This window comes from Euprymna scolopes, chromosome 10 (genome assembly GCF_053919585.1).
Source record: "Euprymna scolopes isolate OS-2025 chromosome 10, ASM5391958v1, whole genome shotgun sequence".
In the NCBI taxonomy this organism is placed as follows: domain Eukaryota; kingdom Metazoa; phylum Mollusca; class Cephalopoda; order Sepiida; family Sepiolidae; genus Euprymna; species Euprymna scolopes.
This window is the reverse complement of record NC_136491.1, coordinates 114,150,373-114,172,223: the sequence shown is the minus strand read 5'-3', so window position 1 is coordinate 114,172,223 and position 21,851 is coordinate 114,150,373. Positions and strand designations below refer to the sequence as shown.

Below are 21,851 nucleotides of genomic sequence, written 5' to 3'. Positions count from 1 at the left end.
AAAGTTTGAAAAAACCTAACATCTTACCACTCGGCCAGGACGGGAGAAGAACTGATAAGCGTTGTCAAACATCACGTGACTTAACTTTGGCTGCAAGCCAGTTTCTGCGTATTTGTTTATTTCCCCCGCCCCCTAAAAAGGGGAGTGTCCAATATGATAGCCCCCTCCCCCATATTGATCAAATCTCATTGCTTTCTGGACATCTCAGCACGAAAGGCCGAGAACCCAACTTCACTTTCACAGTTTCGCTTTCTTTTTTTATACGGAAAAGCGAAACAAACACATCTAGGTAGCATATAAAAGGTTCTAAGAAACAGAAACCACCCCAAGCACCCTCGCGAAATAAACCTTTGCCGGACATACACAAAAAATGCACATATACACACACTAACACACATTTTCATTTTTATATATATAGATGGTACAACTTTAAATAAATGCACTTCCAAAAGTATGGCATTCATTTTATTGATGGAAGAATATTTAGCTGGCAATGACAATTATTTCTACAGAAAAAAAAAAATAGTAATTTTTGTCTTAATGGTATTTAACCTGGCAAGAATATTATTATTAACAGCAAATTATACATAATAATGTAGAAAGCAACACTGAATTTTTAGGGCCTTACACTCATAAATTTATAACACAACAAGAGATGGTAATTGTTTATATTTGTGTGTTAAGCTTTCTAATGTGTCAACATATAGATGTCTGGATTGTTTTTATCAATGTTATTCTGTTTGATGTGATACCTGGACAACACTGGATTACTCTGCTAATACTTAAATAAGCAACTAAAAAAGGAACTTACTTGATTTAGTGTCAACAATGAAATATGAATTGTGTTGGTCATCTGGGATATTAAAAAAATCCAGGGAATCCTTAAGAATCTGTGAAAACTTTGTATCCTGTGAAATTAAAACAAAATTGAAATATGTTAGAAACCAAACCAGAAAGTAACACATTTTTTTTTTGATTCACAAAGACTCGTTTTAACAAACACTGTTTCTAATTCATAAAAAATATGTATAAATTCTGAATTTCAGATAATTCATTCAAGAAATTAATTTCCATTTTTTAAATTCTATTATATATATTTTTAAATACACCGATTCCTTAACTTGCTTCCTTAGAAATGACCGGTGATGAACATATTACATTTCACAACACAAAGGATTCAAAATTCTGTACAGATTCCTGGGTATGACAAAGATTCAGAGTTCGGCAAGATGCACCTGAAGAAGGTCACAGATTACATTGGCTGAAACGTTGCAAGAACAAAATTCTAGATGAAAACTGTAATCCGAATAATCCAAACTTTTTTCTTTCATTTTATTGTTTCTTTCTTTTATTTTTTCATCCTCAACAGGAATCTTTATGTTGAACTTAGAAATCTGTATGAAATCTCAGGTGGAAACCTCCATTTAACTGATGGCAGGTAGCTTCCTCTCATTCCAACAATAACCATGTAGAAGTCTCAAGTAATTTGTAATTATATTCTTAAATTCACACACTGACGATTGAACCTTCAACCACCACAAGATTGTCGATTAGAACTGATTATTACTTAGCACTTATACACTTACATCAATTATGTCACAGTTCTTTGAAGAAGATTAGAAATTTCATTGATCAAAACAAAAATGCTTGATAGAATTCAATAGTTATTTTATTTACCTCCATTTCAAGAGGTTAGACATATGGTCAAGTGTCCATCCATCTATAGCCTTGAGCCCCTGGAGGGGCATAAGTTATCTACAACTTTGTAGATGCTTTTGTAGCGAGGAGATCTTTTTTCGAGGTGAGGGTGTTGGCTCCTTACCCAACCTTCCCAGAAGAAACATACAGCCCCTATACCAAGGAAATTTCTCCTCTTATTAATACTCACATAATTCCAATTTAATTTTAAAACTCTACATAAAAAATTGGCTTTACTTTTAAAATGTTTCTTTTATGAAATAGCTATATTTTGAATCCATTAGACAGAAAGCATAAGTTAAAAAGAAACTGTTTTCTTTAAAATAACCGAGAAAATGATAATCTAGACAAGTTTACCTAGCAACCAACAGGTGGCAACTGTGTGTAGAACACCATCCATTTGTTTCTTTACATTACGTAGTAGTCTCCCTTTCATTGTAATCTTGATAAAATTCAATCATAGTTGTCTTCACAGGCAAAATCAAATGCCAGCCATGGTGTTAAACATAAACACCGGTCTATTTCTATCAAAGAAAACCATTGAATTGCATTTAAACCTTGTTTAAGTTTCTAGCAATCCCTGGTTGTTTAGAAATATTAGGGAATTCACAGTGAGTTGATGAATCATGAAAATTCTATAAAAATAGAATATCAAATATTCTTATTTTAATAGGTTTATTGATTAATTCAAATATCAAATATTCTTATTTTAATAGGTTTATTAATTACTAGACTTTTTAGCCCATTAAAACAGGCAAAAGTTACAGCCTGATGACTTAAACTGTGCTTGATATCAAATTTATGGTTTAATATGATTAAATTTGTACCTATTTTTGCATTAATACTAATCCCTATTCATCCCTAACTGTCCATTGAACAGATACGATAATATTTACTTCTCTGTATCTTATTATAACAAAGGTCCATACAATTTTTTAGCCTAATCAGACCAGTAGTTTCCAAGAATAAATGGAACAAACTATGAGAAATATAATATAGATTTCTTACTTCTTGCACAGGAAACTGTGATGGAATACTGGCAAGATCTGGCCCATGCACAATTATTTTTTTTGCACTTGGAACATTTGATGATACCAAAAGGAAAGGCTGAAAAAGAATTTAAGATATGATTAGACAGAAAACAAGACAGTCAGAATACAGACCAAAGATGGTTTGCTTTACATCAATAATCTATGGATCATTTAATACTGAATAAAATGGTCAAATATAATTCCATAGGTAGGATGATCTTTTTTATTCCTAGAATACTGTTGTGGGGGAATCATCCTCCAAATGGACTGTTCTATCTATTATATAAACCATAGACCTTTTGATCCCAGGTGGGGATTCCATCAGTGATGTTTACTACTCTTTTCAGCTGTAACTTTTTTATTAAACAGTTTCGTAAGTATGGGAGCAAGTTCTGGTTGAAGCTTTTTTAACACTATAATTGGGATGCCGTCAGGTCCAGTTGCTTTACTGAAATCAAGGTTCTTGATTAGTTTGGCGACCTCATGCACAGATATTTGTATGTTACCTAGCGTGTTCTGTGTTATAGGAGGAAATATGGGGAGTTGATGGCATTCATCGCATAGGGTAGAATTAGCTGCAAAGTTCTTTGCAAATAGTTTGGCCTTGTCTGATACTGACGAGATGACCTCTGGTCCATTGATAATGGTTGCAATAGAACACACACTTCTGTTCAGGATCCTATTTGTTATTTGCCAAAACTGGTGGAAACTAAGCCGCTGATCAGCTACTTTGGATTTAACAGACTGGGCATATAGCTCTCTTGCATTTTTTATTACTCTTTTACAGTGGTTGCTGGCATTCCTGAAAGCAGCTTTAGTCTCAGTGCATCTATTACGTTGGTAGCTATGGAAAAAGTGATTTCTGTGCGCGATGGCAGCAACACATTCTGGGGAGAACCATGGCTGGCTGTTAGGTTTTTGCTGGAATTTTTTGGATCGTATGAATCGATCTATGCCTACAATTAACCATTCGGTCAGGTCTGATACTATAGAGGACACATCCTTTTTAAACATGGAATGCAGAGGTAGATCAGATATGAATGTACGGAAGCTATCCCAGTCAGCCATGGAGTATCGGTATACAGTACAGTGGAGGGGGTACGTCTGGGGACTTATTACATTTCATTTTTATCTTAACTGATACGACAGAGTGGTCGGAGGATCCTAGAGGAGAATGAATGGGACATGAACATAGCTCAGGGGAAGTTGACAGAAAAAGGTCTAGGAGGCTTTCATATTGACCTGTAGTATCGGGCACACAGGTGGGCTCACGAACAATCTGAGTGAGGTCATAAGCAATGGCAAAATCATGACAGAACCTCCCCTCATCATCTGTCTTATTTGAGTGAGTCAGACATTCCACGTTATGGACATTGAAGTCACCACAGATGTGGATGCTAGCCGAGGGATGTGCAGACAGGATGTCAAAACCGAGACGCTCTGGCAGAAAGAGGAAGCACACAGACCCCTTGTTGGTCTGCCCCAAAAGGAAGAAATGTTGATTTTCACAACCGCGGAAATCAGCTTGGGAGGGGGGGGGGTGTTGTGGTGGAATCACCCTCCAAATGGACTGTTCTATCCATTATATAAACCATAGACCTTTTGATCCCAGGTGTGGATTAAACACCAGAGTGACCCTCGCCTGCTCGGTGACATTTACTACTCTTTTCAGTTGTAACCTTTTTACGTTGTTGTTCCAGTAATACATTGTTCAAACACTATTCCGTTGTTGTTTTCTTTGTGGCTTATTGCAAGCCATAACAAATAGATTGCTATTTGAAACCATTACTCTTCAAAAAATTACTCCTTGAAATTGGTAACATGATTGACCTTAAGCCACTGTCTTTGAGTATCTATTTGTGAGGAACTAAAAATGAGAAATAAGGTTTTGACTTTTTTAAAGAATCAGATAAAATAATACGGCTGGCGATGAACTTATATATACAAAGGCATGACATAACTAGCTGATTGATTGACAAAGACTGAAGTGAAAGAATGGCACAGCCACTAGGATCCTGTCCTAAAGCATCATGGCTTGCCACCCATGGCCTACAGACAAAAGAACAGGGCTTATTCCTGCCAGTGATCAGTTTTTTTGTTTTTTTTAGATATGCAAAATACTTCACTGGAATGACTAAACAAAATCTCATCCTTTTACTGTAGAGGTCCCCAGATGTGGAAAAACTTTTTACTCTAATAGCTCCTTTCTTTTGACTGCTTGCCTTTGAAATTTCTTCAACTGTTATCAACTTGCAAAAATTTAAATGTAATTCTAATAAACATCTTGTTGCATAACTCTTCACTTAGGATGCACGTTATAAATCTGGCCCCAAATCATAGTAGCTCCTTACGTTTTAGTGGCAATGTACCTTGTTGAGGGTGAATAAAAGTTTGAGGCACTATTTTGTGTTATTATAAGTTTCTTGGAATTATTTTTAAAAAACTCTTAACAAAAAAACATGCATAAAAAAAATATGCATTTATTTTTGATTCAGTCCTCAAATTGTATTTGTCTGTCTCTACTATGCATTCTCCCCATGTTCCAACTGAAAACCAAAAAAAGTGATTCCATCCTAGTAGTGCCCAAGTGACAAGTTTTGTTTAAAAATGAAAAAAAAAAATTAGTAAGCATTATTTATCATTAAACTAGTTTTTTTCTCAGTAAAAGTCAACAAGTTATTTCATTGTTTTTCTATAAGCAATTGAACAATAGTAAAAATTAAAACAAAAGCAATATGTACATCTTGTAGAAATGAGAAATATGCACGAGAAGTTTTAGATGTTATTGGATGATATTATAACAGACATGGTGTTGCCTCTAATGATGTCTAAGGAGATAGACTAGAATATCTAGTCGGTCTCTACAGACTTGTTCCTGCAAGTGGCCTAAATATGCAAAATATTTCACTGGAACAACTAAACAAACATGGAATGTATGGAATTTTTTATTCCCTAATGCCCAAACATTTCTGATTGTTAGTTTGTAAAAAGAACTATAAATTTTCTTTTGCTACTCAATTATAAAACAAATAATTAATCAAAAATATAAAAAACCACAAAACAAAGCAAAATAAAAGTACATACATCACACTGTTCTTTCCGAAGTGTCTGTTTTAAATCCTTGAAGTAAATTCCTTCCACACTTGGTATAATCTAGAGTAAAATTTAAAAAAATATATATATATAGAATTCAAAATTAGAAGATACAATTAAAATGATATATATTGGCACAGAAAATATTAATTTCATCATATATTGTTAAAATAGACAATAGAAAAGCATTTTTATCAACTTTTTCAAAGGATCTCACTATTTTTTAAAAAATTTTTGAGATGATGAATAAAGAAAATATCTGTAGCTTAAAAGGCTTTGTTCAAACTCCTCGGCTTAACATTCACGGGAAACATGAGTTGGAACAGATACATCGAGGGCATTGCTAAGGCTGCTGCTAAGAAGGTGGGCTCTCTTTACTGTGCTAGAAAGTTACTTATACCTGAGAGTATCCTGTACCTCTACGAGCCACCATTCGCTCATGTATGGAGTATTTTTTGCCACATTTGGGCTGGTGCATCTGCTACTAGTTTCTCCCTCTTAGACAAAGTGCAAAAGAGAGTTGCGAACCTAATAAGTCCCGCACTATCAGCTAGGATTCAACCACTGTCCCATCGACAAAATGTGCTGCCTGTTTTACAAGTATTTTAATGGTGATGTTTCCTTGTGCAAGCAGCAAAATCCCACTCGTACACAGTAGAAATCTTTACATGTAAAAAAGCCTTCTACTCCAAGAGTTTCGTCCCTCGGACTGCTTTGGAATTCTCTTCCGGGTCCCTGCTTTCCTGACTGTACTGACATGCAAAAGTTTAAGTGTAATGTAAATAGATATCTTGCTGCTCAACTCCCTACATAGTACTCCTACAAATTATATTCCAGATAGTAGCCTCTTATATAAAAGTAGCACCGTGCCTTGTTTGAGGTGAAAATGCAATAAAATCTTTTTTAAAATAATTAAAAAAAAGAAAAAATGTTTCCAAGCTCATAATTTCAGTTGTGTTCAAGGATACGGCTTCGACAATCAGTACAGCAGAGTCTGAGCCATTGTGAAATTAGGTAGCCTTGCTTTTGTAGGACTGACACATATTCTGTGCAGTTCTAGGAAGTACACTTTTTTTAAGAAAAGATTAGTTTATTGCTAATCGCCTGAGGCACCCCTGCCAAGAAATGCTGACAGGCCTGTTTTAGGATTTCTTCTGGACCAGCATGCACATGCCTTAAGTGTGCTGGCTTTTCAATCCACACTTTCTAACCTTATTTAACAGCTTCCAGCAGTGGGAGAGAGGTTAAAACTAGCTAGGAATGTTTTTAACTGCATTGATGCATTTATAGTCCTAATCTCTTGCACTTTGTTTAGAAGATTCTTCAGTCACATCTGATATCTGGTTTTAATGGGATTTAAATCATTGTTACACTCATTCTAAATATTTGGACCAATTTCGCCTCTAATGAGGAGAATTTATTATAAATAATGTTACTTGCAAAAAAGAGCGGTGAATTTTATAAACCAGTCCATACTTGGCATTTTGGGGGAAAAGCCATCCTGTACAAAAAAGAAGGAAGATAGAAATAAAACTGTTTACCTGCCACAAAAGTGAGAGAGCCCCTGCTATAGCTTCTTTGCTGCCTTCAGAAGGAGTTCGGACATAGAAGATCACATAACCAATCTAAGGTGAAAATTAAAAAAAAATTTTTTAATTTAAAAAATATGACAAAATAAAAAATATGTCAAAATAAATATTAAAAAAATTAGATCTGTAAAGTTAATATTTGTTTCTTTATTCATTTATGCTACTTTTATGGGAATTTTTATCCCCCACCCCCCCAAAAAAAATAAATACACCTCCATGATTTTTTCTCATTGCATGAGAAAAATAATAATTGAACTCTGAATGCAAATCTAGAATTAGAGTGACAGCTTTTGAAGAAAAAGAACAACAACTGTATTTGGATTCTTCAGACTACTGTTCTCATCTTATTATTGTTATTTTCACGTTTCATTGATGTAACTTTCTGAAGCTAGCAAACTTCTGCATTCCATTAAAGAAGCAGCTGGTGAAATTGGACTCAAAATAGAATTTATCAACTACAATCAAGAAGGAGAATTTATGATGAAAAACAGTAACAATATTTACTTAGTAGCAACATCCAGTAAGCAGAAAGAGACATCAGAATCCGCAAAGCAAAACTTGGGGTGTCCTTGATGGACTGCACAAAATCTAGAAGTCTGCCCTTTGTGACAATCTGAAGAGGGATTTTTTAAAGAGATGGTGGAATCTGTCTTGCTCTCTCCAGTTTGAGGCAACAGTAAGAAACATCACTTGACAGAACATACACAAGCTTGTGGCAAATTGCATTAGATATAAGACAGGGAAAACACAGAACCAAGAAACATCTATATTGACATTTTCTTCTCATATCAGTCATATACCGAGAGAGAAGCTTTGCCATACTGGTCAATTCTAAAGAAATATGTCAAAACTTGTGAGCAACACCTTTCCTATAAAATCCACTAAGAAGCAAAAGGTTAATTGAAAGACCTGATCAAAGCTACATTTATCAACTTGTAGAAGACTCTGCATCCATAGTGAAGAGCTGCTGACAGCAATATCTATCAAAGAAGGTTCAAGGGAACAAGTCAAGGGAATCTGAGAAAAATTCTTCACTTGATTGATTGATATAAATATAGACTTATTTGAATATCAAATATTTTTAAATTGCAGGTATAGTTAGAATAGGAAAAGAAAATTTTCCGTCAATGATCAAATTGGAGGTTAGGTTGATGTGTACAGGAAGCCATGTCATGGGATAGAAGCATGTGGTAGAGAATCAATATTAGTTCTGCTTCTTGGAATTTTGTGTCGATGTGGTGCCAAATATATGCTGTTTTTTAAGGCTTTCACTACCCTAAGTGGAAGGAAGTTTTTTTTTTTTGCTTCATTTTCCTTTTCATCTTTTGTGCTAGTCAGTGAATTATTGTATCCAATGTGTGTGTGTGTTTGTGTGTGTGTAGGGGAGGGTTCTTTGATCCTCATGTCTTCTGTTTTTTTCAGCATCTATTCTCTTTCAATTCAAAATATTTGATTACATCTCTCATATCTGAAAACCCGAAATACTTTTCTCATTGACTATAGACGTCCAAAAATGCCTTCTTTCCTCAAACTGCTTGCATTTAGAATTCTCATCCTGATCCCTATTTCCCTGACTCTCCCAACATACAGAAATTTAAATTTGATTGCAACAAACATCTTGTTCCTCAACTTCCAACCCAGGTTATCCCCTATAAATCTGACTCCTATCACATTAACCCCTTATGGTGCAGTATTCAGTGGCAATATGCCTTGTTTAAAATAAACAAAAGTAAAAAAAAAAAAATACCCTTTATAGCTAATTACATTGGCCTGACATGTCATGTAACTGTCATGTAGTGAGTGAGTGTATTTGTTTAACGGCATTTCAACCTCTAAGAGTCATTTAATACCAAAAAAGTTTTGTTGATATAATAGGTTTTCAGTTTCTTGTAAAAATTTTTTAAGTTTCTTACAAAAGTTTATCTTTTGAAGCAAGATGTTTTAGGTTTTCTGAAAAATTGTTTTAGTTGTAAGAGATTTGTTTTTCTAAACTGAATTTTACTTGTTTACTTTATAGGAGTTTGAATACATTTGTTTCTTTTAAATAGTTTATGATTTGTTGGGGTTCCACTTCTTGGAACACTTTTCTAATGTTTGTTGTTTTAAAATATTTCTTCTGAGTGTGTTTGTGTTTTCTACATTCTGTCAGTAGATGTTTAATTGTTAGTTGTTGGTTGTAGAGTGTGCAATTTGGTGTTTCCTCCACTTTGATTAGGTAGGAATGAGTTAATTTTGTATGTCCAATTCTTATTCGGTTTAGTACAATTTCTTCTCTTCTTCCTTTAAAAATTTTTTGTTTTTCGTTTTTAATCATTGGTTGATGTTCATGCAATTTGTTTGCAGTGCATTTGTTCCATTCCTCTTGCCACTTGTTTTCTATATATTCGTTGATTTTTCTTTTTAGGTCTGTGTGTGGTATTTTAATTTTTTCCATTTGGTGGTTTGTGGCTTCTTTAGCCAGTTTGTCTGCCTTTTCATTTCCTGGAATGCCGACATGACTTGGCTATTATAATTTTTTTATTGTTTTTTTCGGTTATTTCATTGTATTCTTGTATAATTTCTGTGATAAAAGGGTGTTTAGATTTTACTTCAAGGGCCATGATACAGGATAGGGAGTCTGTATATATTATGGCTTTTTGTTCGTTGATGTCTTTGATGTGTTTGAGAGCTATTTTGATGGCCTGCAGTTTGGCTGTATATATTAAAGCCTCGTTGGGCAGTCGTATTTGATATTGATTTTGTCCATCTGTACATGCTGCACTTGTTCCGTTTATAGTTTTAGACCCATCGGTGTATATTTCTATGTATTCTGCGTATTTTTCTCTTAGTTCTCCGAAGTTGCTTCTGTTTGTTATATTATTTGTAATGTTTTTCTTGTAAGCAGTAAGTATTATGTCGGTTTCTGGTTTGTGTAATGTCCATGGTGGTCTGTCGATTGTTTTCTGAGTAATTATATTGTCAACTGTCATGTAATTTACTTTCAAAAAGGAAGTGTGAAACTTACCAAATAGTTGAACAATGAATGAGCCATTTGTGCTGGAAGATCTCGAAAGTAAAGTAATAGTTTTCTCAGAAGAAACATTAATTCCTCCTGAAAAGAAAAAAGAAAAAAAATATATATTTCAGTAACATTATAAATACACACTTAAAAAAAAAAAAACAGAAATTAGTTTTAAGTTAACAGATGGACTAGTTTTACAATTTTAATATACCAGGATTATTTTTATACTTTAGCCATGGACTGGTTATGAAATTTGGACTGGTTATCAAATTTGAACTAGTTTTCTAACTGTTACTGTGTAAAATTGTTTTTTTTTAATAGCACATTGAGTCTGTAAGGTCATTTAATGCCATGAAAGGTTATATATCATAGATACTTATTTGTAGTTTATTTGCAATAGTACTGGGTTGTATTTTTTTTTAATGTATAGTGGTAGGAATATTTGAGTGATAAATAGATTTTTGTGTTTTTCAAATTTTCTTGTAAAGTCTTGTAACTTTCAGAAAATTGAATATATTATCTACATGAAGTTTGTTAAAAAGATCATATTGTATATTTGGTAGTATTCTTAATGGTTTTGTTAAAGATCTTCACAGGTGATGAGTATGTGTTGAATGGTGAAGAGTGATTAGTTTTTGAATTTGGACATGACATGTTGGGGGTTCTTATTCCTTCACAAGATATTAATGAGTTAAGTGAGTATGACCGATCCATATTCTTGTTACTATCATCTCCTCCCTCCTGTTGTCATTTATTGAGGATAGGCATTATGGGATGTGGTTGATTTCTGAGAAAAAGATTTTACAATCCTTACTATTTGATTGACATGTTTCTAATTTTTTGTTTTGAAATCTTAATATGGGATTTTATTTATATGGAACTATAGGTAATGGTTTCTTTGTTGTGGTATTTGCTTTTTCATTTTCTTGGATACCAATATGGCCTGGTATCCCACAGAAAATTATGTTTTGATTCATGCAATCCATTTAGTTCGTCTTGAAGTTTAATTATTAATGGATTTTTAAGATTCTTATTTTTTAGGGATTTCATGACAGCCAGAAAATCAGAGAATATCATGATTTTTTACTTTCAGCAATGATCTTGAACACCATTTCAAGTGTGCAGATCTATTCAGTGAAGATGGATGTATCTTCTTGTATTCCTTGTAAGACTCTCTTCATCTATCACTGCAGCACAACCACTTTTTTTTTTACCTCTATAGAAACATCAGTGTAGATGTATTTGTAAGCAATATACTTTTCAAAGATCATCTGTAGTTTTTCTTGGAAAGTAGATGGATAAGTATTTGTCTTGTGTAGGTTGTTCAGGGTTAGAATAACTTCTGGAGGTCTGATAATCCAAGGTTGAGTTTCAGACAGGGTGAAAATTAGAATGTAGGAATGCTGGATTTCAGATTCTTTTATATTGGGTTCAAAACTAAGACGCAAAGGTTTTATCATTTTTCTTTTTTGCTCAAAAAGGATTTTCAGTTTTAGATTAAATATAGAGTCGGATGCTGGGTTGGTCGAGCATTGTTTTAGTTTTACTATATACTGTAGGATCAATTTTTCACTTCTAATCTGAAGGGGTGCTTTCTAAGTCTCTGCATATCTTAGGTTTACTTTCAGCAGCCATGTAACTGTTGCTTCCCTTATTTTGTCCTTTAGTTCTCACATTCCAGAAGTGATGTTTCTGACAAAGAAGTTCACCACTTATCAAGGCCTGAAAGTTATTTTTTAAAGTAAGGTAATAATCCTCAGTTTTAGAGATGAACTTTGTGAATTGTGACATAGTTTTAGTCACAAACAGACAGCAAAAACAAGACAAACAAGAGCTTCCACTCACTGGAGAGTCAATGGATACTCCCTGAAAGAGTAGCTGCATATGTACTTGTGAAGCAAGGGTTAAGCAATCCCTAACCATACCTCTCTTGTAGACACTGCCTGATTCTAGTGGCAAGAAATCCTGGATGACTGGAAACAATGCCAAGATAAGCAGAGAACACATACAGCATCTGGGATTCTCGAATAGTCACCCAGTTGATGCTTTATAAGCTTAGAATTTCCATGAACAGAGTTTCTTTCCAAGAACTTGTGGAATACGTTGGCATGGGAATGTTTCCCTGCAAACTACAACTTTGTCATCTTCAAACCCAATGTCAACAATTTTCCTCATAAAATTCAAAGCACAATACATATTGGTACATTGAGTCAGCTTCCTTCAATGGATAAAGTTTCTAGGGAATATTAAATTCACAAGCGATCCTCAGTAGCATGTATATTCCAGTCAGGGGAAATGACAATATTAGTTTTTACAATTTTTTGCAAGAAGATATTTTAGACAGTACCTGGTATTCCCAAACAGTTACCCATCTGATACTGACCAAGATTAATGTCGCTTAACTGGTGATCTAATGGGAATTGGTGTGTCAATATGATTATGGCATATATAGACAGACACCAAGTCTACATTATGCTAAGATAAAGAAACCTTGTGTTTCTGTTAAATATTAAAAAAATGTAAAGCTCGAAAATACCAGTTACCTGTCTGTCTTTATTTGTAAGTTTTTCCAAAAAATGTCTGAGGAACAACGCTGGGTCTTCGACGAGACATTTCCAGATTACTTTACGAGCCATTTCAGCAACTGAAAAATAAATAAAATAAAAATTCTCATTAGTTAACATAATACTCATAAAAATGAAAATAGTCTTCATTAATGTACCAAGCATTTCTGCCTTGAAGCAAAGTATTTCTGTAAAGAGGGAGAGAGGCTAATTGGTCAAATCCGATCATGTGTTAAACTAGACAGGAGAAATTTTCAGATCCAAAGGTAGCATACAGATGGCTGTGTAGAATGTATTTCCATCATAGTGGTATCTCAAACCAAAATTTTATTTTTGTTACGTCTAAAAACTTTTAATGTGGTCACATAGATTTTTTTCAAAACATCAACAGTGATACCACATTTATTTTGATAGCACAGTTAATTAAGTATGTGTGAACCATCAACAAAATTTCTTTCCTAGAACTGCCTGGCTGTGGAACTTTGTTGCATTGAGCTGCTTTCCAATTGACTATGACATGGTCATCTTCAAGTCCAATGTAAACAAGTTCTTGTTGAGCGGTTTCCTTAAATAATTAAATTCTACCCAATTTCCACTCATTAACCCTTATTCCTGAGTCGCATTCAGGCCTTGATAAGTGGTGGACTCCTTTGTAAAATAAAAATAAAAAATTTTGAATTATGACTGTTTAAAGTTTGTTAGAAATTTGACAATTATTATTTTTGTATTATTGGCCTAGAAGCCAATTTTTACAGTTGGGATGTCATTTTGCAGTAAATAAAACTTAATCATAATGGAAACCAATAGTTATTGGATGATGCCAGTCTAAACATTGGGGAACATCCCATCTATTATATAAAGAACAGTTGTTCCATGGCATAATAGTTAATGACATTAATTAACAATCAGGTCTAAATGACAAAGGTGGAAGGTTCAATATTTACTGCAGGTAATAATAACTAAGAATAGCATAAAAATTAACACTTCTACTCAGTCATAGCTGATAACACAAGAACAATTTCTACATGTTAATTAAATAAATGGTTCGGTTTGAAATTCTGTGTAGGTTCCCAAGTTTAAAAAGATGAACTTGAAAAATATTGGAGGTTACATCAGACAAAATGTTGTGAAAATAAACACCAGAATGAATAGTAGTTTAAATAATCTGAATTATGGATGCTGACAACGATAAAATATGAACTTCTAATATGTTATGATATTTTTTAATAATACTTAATATTAATCCCAATCCATATTTCCAAAATTAATTCAACAATTATGTAAACCTGTCTGACTGCTGACTTCTGGAAAAAACATGAAAATCTCTACCAAGTAATTGTACACATCTTTTATTTTCTTCCCTTGACAAAGAGGTATTCCTTGAAAATTTGGGAACTTTACACCAATTGCCATCTCGGTGCAACACATTATGTTGTTAAATAAATAATTTATTATTGAAAATTATTCAAATCATTCAATATTGTTGTTATATCGCAAGATCCCCACACAGTTACATAAACGAAGCATGGAACGAGGAGGAACTATGGAACAACAATGGCGGCGCGGGGACAAATGTTGTTTGTCGGCAAAATGTTCAGAGCCGTATTAAACACACATCAGGGTGTCAAAACACATCCACTCCCACACCCACATCCACATCAACAGCATAACCCGCAAATCATCCGGGCGGGAAACACATTAACGGCATCAACTAAATTAGGAGTGGAAATATTAATAATACACCTGACAACCCCTCTACCATGTACTTCAAACATAAATATTTAGGTCACGGAGTACGGTCGCGACGTGATTCCTACATAAACTGATTTGCAATGTTTACAGCTTTGATTGGATATATAAAATTGTATATACCTCCAAATAAGCGAATCCCCGATGTGTGGTTAATTACAAAAAACTAACACAAATAAAAAATAGGACGGCCATTTTGACTCCAGAGCCGCTATGCTTCCTACTACACCCGCACTCGCTGTATAAATAAGCCGACTGTCAGAGAAAAAAGTCAGTTACCAGCAGATTGCCGACCAGAGCGGATTGCCTCGCTAACGGTATCAGCAGCAACAGCAGCCACGCCAGTTCTCTTCAGCTCTTTTCAGCAGCAGCAGCAGCAGCCACAGCCGTTCCCCTCAGCTCTTTCCAGCGGCAGCTCCCCTCTCAGCGACAGCAGTTGATTCAAAAGTGCCTAGTCACCTATCACTGTTTGTTCCCTTGAGGAATACCACCAGCAAACCCCAACTCGTCCCAGCGACTCCTTAGTGGCAACAGCGGTGGCGATACTCCTCCTATTCCAGTCCGGGTCGTCATCACCAGACCGTACCAGCATCTAGGCCCCTGTACCTGTCAGATCCTGATCAGGCCAAGACTCCAACCTCTCTAACACCTAGATCCCTATTCCGGCCTTCCTAACGCCTAGCTGACCATATATACCTATTCACCTTGACCCTCAATAAAGGTTTAAACTGAATTACTTCATTTGTTCTCCTTGCTTCCATACGCTCGTGTTATTATATAACATTGTCATCATTAATCTTTTACTTCTTGTCTCATACTCAATGGTATAATCCTATGAGACTGTATTGTCATAGCCTTCAAACACAACTCCTTTCACACTATGCACAATGTTTCAAGCAAACTACAACATTCACAAAGTTCTAAACAATAAACAAAACAACATAGGTTTAATCTCATAGAATCTTCCCCATATATGTCTCCCACACATAAATCAAAATCTAAATATCATCTTGTTGCTACTATATAGAAACTTCTTTTTCCATATTCTCTCCATGCACTGAGATGTGATCTTCTTCCAGACACACAATTCATATACTAATATACACACATATTTTAAACACTTTGTTTGTCAGAACGACAAAGATCATCTGATTATGCTAGGAATGCTGAATGACGTGTGAGTGTTTGTTTTAAGTGAAGCTGGTTTGTGTAGAGTCAGCCCCACTCTCGTTCATCCCAACCAGCCTGATCCAGCAGCAGGATAAGATCAAGCTGAGGGTGTCAGGTGGGATGCAGGAGCTTCCAGAAGTGTCAACATCTTTTTACATACAGCAGCTGGTATTCCCAAAAGGTCATTCATTTGATACTAGCCAGGCTCAATGTTGCTTAACTTCGGTGAGCTAATGTGATTATGCTGTATTATACATTACACACACTCTGAAGCACATTTTTTTTCCTTCAAAATATACACACACATACATTACATTGAACTCCAAGAAAACACACATTTTCTTCCCCTGAAAAAGAGAACACATGACAAATTTGATATCTTATTTGTTATAAAAATACAATTGCAAAAAGAACAACTTAAACTTATAAAAAAAACATGTAACCGCTTAGAAATAAACTACATATAATACATAGTAAGAATGTCCCCCTATTCTTTTGATCAGTATAGCTAATCAACAAATATTTAACAAATAGAATGCCTGTTGACCTTACCTGAGACACCATCAGCATTAACATCAAAATCATCCATTAAATGAAGGATTGGAAGAACCGCAACGCACATACAGGAAGGGAAAAAACTTGGAACTTGTTGCATGTGATGGATGTGTTCAGTTCTCTCTTCATCTCCTAAGTAACAAGCATTAAAAAGAAAAGCATGCAAAAAAAAAAAAAAGGAAATTGATTAGACCGATTTTTATCACATGCATTCATCACATTCTAATTCTAATAAAAAAAAATCAAAATAACTTTCTTTACAACTGGTGTTTGCATTTTGGTTGCAATTGCCTCCATGTTTCAGTTAATGTACAGAATTTTACTAATCATATATAAAAAATGGTCACACATGGTAAACTTTGGTGATTTTCAATAGCTAACTTTGATTTATCCTGTTTTTTTTTTACTTTACTTCATTTAGTTCTTATAAATTCACGAAACCCTTCCCAAGACTAACACTTCATTTATTTACGAGACACATAGATATCTGAGTGTTCATTAAGCTTCTTCCTATCTCTCAAAACTTGGGTTAATAAAGTAGTGAAGGAAGGGGGGTATGATATATGGAATAAAAATTACGCTTTATACCTTTCTGTCCAGAGGTGCTTTATCTTTCTGCCGCTGGGCGCTGTGATGAATGTCCATCATACTGACACAAGACGATTGAGATATACTTGACTTTTCTTTGTGAAACACAAGACAACGACTTTATATTTTATAAATATATTTTGGATGTCTCAGGAGTCTGCTACATACCTACATGTTGTGTTTGTCTAGCCTCGCTTCCCGGCCTTTTGGGAACACGTCTGCATACCTTGGTGACAAAACCCAAACTCCCTGCTCTAATCTTTTTGACCTATCAGTTCCAGTGACGTAGCTGATTAAAGGAACGTCTCCTTAACATGACCTCTGGTCACCTATCTAAATGTGGCATGAACAGTGTCACTCATCAATTAATGTTTTGGATTTCTCAATTCTTATGTTTATAGCTAAGTACAGCTAAACCTATAAACATTTACGCAATTAACTTTCAGCTAAACTTATTTGACCAAAACAATATTTCTATTCTTAGCCTAGCAAGGTCATTAGTGTTATGCACTAGATAGATAGATAGATAATAGCTAATTAACACTTTTAACCCTGCTATTATCTAACATTTCTTTCTCTCCAACTGATCATTTAATTATGATATATTTTATCTTTCTTGTGGTCTCTCCTTGGTTTTGCCAGATCCCAGGACAAGATTTCATCTGATGAATTATCTAGCTTAGTACCGTTACTTGAAATAACATCACTAAGAGAAGATGCATAATTTCTTGTATGAGTCAGTGTGTAGCCATGCTGAGGGGATTGTATTTGGTCTTTAAATACTGCTATTTTGAATATTTGGCCATGCTTTATTTGTAGGCCGAAGTATCCTCGTGTCAGTGTATGGACTATATTTCTATATAGAGAAACCAAAGACACCCAAGGATGGTGTCTAGTTGGCATTCTCTTTTTTTCTTTTTCAATTTTCTTGTTTTGTTTTTGCTGAGAATGAAGCATCCTATAAGATGCTAGGCATTCACCCATTATTTCAGGCACTCCAACCAAGAGATCTTTTTAAGATTCTAACATTTTAAGTGCAAGTGTTCATACTTCTTTTGCACTTGGTTCACCAGGTATATTTGCCAGGTAGTTCATGCATGGGAGCTGCTATGAAGTAAAAGATTAGCCTCGTTAGTGGCCAATCAAGTTTCTTTCAATGTTCTTTTTAGAAGCTCTTTCCTACTCTTCTGTTGATGAGGAATATTGAATTACCAATATCACTACAGTAGCAATATTTGGATTTATGCATCTTGCTCTTAAAAAAGTAATACTAAGCTTTCAGTTTTTAATTTTTGAGATGAGGGATGCTTGATTGTATTATTTGGATTAATCAGATTAATGTTCTCATGTTGAGTGTTATTTGTACTATGTTTCAGTTGATGCATCTTCAATCTTCTTCAGTTGTATAAGTCGCAATGTTTTGTAAAGGAAAAGGGTAACTTTACACTTCCAAGGTTTCGTATTTAGATTCTTGTTGAAAGTAAATCTAAAAAAAATATAAAGTAAAACAAGGACAATATTTCTTTCTATTATTTATTTTTTATTTTTTTTACCCCCGCCTTTTTTTTTTATCTTTTCCCATATCAGTTACTAGATAATAAATATATTAAAAAAATATCCATATGAAAATTAAAATATACATCTCATTAATGGGAATTAAAAATAGATACTAAAAGACAACACATGGGTTTAACAATGTTTTTTATCGGTATCTTTGTTTCATTAATTTAAGTTTCAAGAACTTACGATTTGTTAATGGATCTAATTAAATTTTAGCCCTTCCCCATTTTTTATTATAAATAATTTAGAAACACCTGAAGGTCTGAGATTACATTGACCAAAACGGTTTGCAAATAACACTCAAGATGCGAATATTAGTCTGATTAATTCAAATAGCACAGTGTTACACAATTGGATTTATAGATACTTATTTATGCATTAAACTTTGACTTTTGAAGACCCCCCCCCCTAAAAAAATGTACATGTGTACTGAGCTGTTTTTAATTAGAAGAAATCCTTTTTGCAATAATAGTTATTGTTTTTATTAATTCTTTATACAAATAAAAGTGTCATTATTTATTCACTTGAAAAAAAAAAAAAAAAAAAAAAAAAATGAAATTATTTTTTTTATTCACATCAAATCATTTTAGGGAGATTTTTAAAAAGTTAGTTTTAAATTTGAAAACCTAAGCATACTTATTTACTACATTGTTTTTTTCTGATGTTGAATTAAAATATTTAAATTTGTGATTCAGATTTAATGATTTATAAGAAAATAGTATTATCTTAAAATTTTGCCACAAAAAAAGTGCTTCCGCATTCCAGGTGAAAACATTATCACGTACTTACATATCGAAATTAGTATAAATTCCAAAATAATTATGAAAAATGATTCAGTAGAAAAAATAAGTTATCAATTTATAGACTGTTATTGTATATTTTAAGATGTAAAAGTTTTCAGGGTTTGTATTACTGTACACAGATTCGAAAAAGTTGTCAAAAAACAAATATATAACAAATAAATATTATCAAAGGCAAGATAAGTTACTTTTCTACCTAACTGGACACATTTTTTTTGTTTTTATTCAATGTAACATGTTTATTCAGCTCGAAAAACATGCAGTGTTTACTGATGTATTGGAAAATTCAAAATGACACCCGACACTCTTTAACATGGTAAGTTTGGGAAAAGGTGTTATAAATAATAAACTAGACAAAATACTATTAATAAAACACCGAATATATGTCAACTTATGTCACGGTAACATATAATGAGCAAAAAATATATCCAGTTAGGTAGAAAAGTAACTTATCTTGCCTTTGATAACATTTATTTGTTATATATTTGTTTTTTGACAACTTTTTCGAATCTATGTGTACAGTAATACAAACCCAGTTTTCAAAGTCCAAGGGAGGTAACTGCAATCGATCAATTTGACAATCCGCTATTTCAAAATACAAAATGTCAGCCCGTTATTGTGGATGATTTTTTTGTAAAAACTGGATGCAGCACATCTACTGGATCATATTTCATAATTTTTGGAATTTATACTTATTTTGACATGACACTTAAGTATGTAATAATATTTTCACCTGAAATGTGTCTGTTTCAAAATCCACTATTCTGCACAAGCACCTTTAAAAAGTTGAATGTTCAAAAATGGATATTGAATCATTCAATTTTAAGATTGAAGTAATGAACTGCAAAATAATGAGAATTGCACATTAGGGTATATGACTGAAATTAAATGCTACTTAGAAAATCATTAATAAAAGGCACAATCTTATCTGCAATCCAACCATATTTTGTAAAAACAAACTCCAGTTTATACCTGACTTGTCCACCAAGGCTCAGTAATGAATTTCTAACAATCTTTGTTTCAGAACGATGTTAATAATTCTGACATGCTCCTCTTTTGACACTGCCTTGATTTGAGCTGCGGTGGCTCTTTTTAGTTTACAAATAATGTAGGGATTTTTTAATAGACATTTTCTTTGAGATAAATAAAAATCTGGAAGGGCTCAAGGTTCGATGAATAAGATTGCATTTGCTAGTGATGAGTTGGTCACCAAAGTGTCCCCATATATCATTTTTTAACAGTGATAAAACAAAAATACTTTTTTTTCTGTAGAGCATAGAATAGATCCCATAGCATTTATCTCCCTTTGCTAGCACTTTTTTTCTTCAGACTCATTACCAGCAAAGGCTGGTCCCCAATCTAGTCAGCAGCCTTCATGATTCTTCAGTTTTCTATCTCTTTAGATATCCTAACATTCTGAACATTGCCGGTAAAAATTATTGCCTTTCTTCACTCTAAGAATAGAATCAAATAATGCTAGTATTATTTTTTAGTATTATTTTTTTTATCTAACAAACCTTTTTTACCTTTTGTCCATCTGTTAGTTTATATTTTCTTCTCGCTTGTAACTCACTGATCTCCTGGCATAATTTGTAATTTTCCTTTTTTGATTTTATTTTTATTCTGAAAATATTTCTATTCTCTAATTTTATTAAGCTTATGGCTTTCGTTAGATTTTAGTAAGCTCCTCATCTCTGCCTTGTCTCCATTTTGTATTCATGTGTTTTTGAAACAATGATTTTATTCTTTTTCACTTTTTACTTTTGTCAATGACCAACAAACCTGTGTGTAAACTATACCAATTGTCACCAGGAAGTTATGCTGTCTGAAATTTGCACATTTCTACAGAACATACGCATCCCAGAAACAGTAGACTCCTGGATATTTATGATTCAAATTTGGTGGAAAAGTCCAATATAGACAGAAATGTATTTGTATAAAATATAGTTGGATTTCAGAAAGGATTGTGCATTTTAATAAGGATTTCATAGGTAGGATTTTCTTTTTAGGGAGAAGGAATTACCCTGTATTAGTTACTGCATCGATGAACCAAACACAAGGTTGAACAGAAATGTAGACATAACAACCAAAATGACAACACCAGTATACAATTACATCATGTCACTTACAATTCCTCGTCTTAAGACTTTCACTAAAGATCACCATTACAAAATGGCCAAAGATGTGATAATCATATTTAACCGTAACAAAATATATAACTGTTATTCCTTATTAATACCAAAATTAAAATGATAAAATTTGAATCATTTATCTTTACGTTTACAGAACGAAAGATCTTAATTCCCTTATTAATAATTTTTTTTCATTGTTGGGTATTTGCTAATGGACAAGAAAACCAGGGGTTTAATACCAAAACCTCCAAAAATAGTACTTGAAACCTACTTACTAAACACTCAGAATTATAAAATGAGGAACAAGGGTAAGTGGAGCAA

The 21,851-nt window shown here is 33.6% G+C and overlaps 1 protein-coding gene across 2 annotated transcripts in view; it reads right to left on the bottom strand.

The window, feature by feature from the left end:
- The window catches only part of LOC145286230 (protein unc-80 homolog), a 542,234-nt gene that overhangs the window by 179,658 nt on the left and 340,725 nt on the right, over window positions 1–21,851 (bottom strand). For both annotated transcript variants that reach the window (XM_080135050.1, XM_080135051.1), the window contains 7 exons: window positions 16,448–16,582; window positions 12,956–13,056; window positions 10,416–10,502; window positions 7,364–7,447; window positions 5,814–5,882; window positions 2,707–2,805; window positions 812–908 (listed from right to left, as the gene is read on the bottom strand). In XM_080135050.1, the coding sequence (XP_079991176.1) occupies window positions 812–908; window positions 2,707–2,805; window positions 5,814–5,882; window positions 7,364–7,447; window positions 10,416–10,502; window positions 12,956–13,056; window positions 16,448–16,582 (672 nt within the window). The remainder of the gene's footprint in view (window positions 1–811; window positions 909–2,706; window positions 2,806–5,813; window positions 5,883–7,363; window positions 7,448–10,415; window positions 10,503–12,955; window positions 13,057–16,447; window positions 16,583–21,851) is intronic.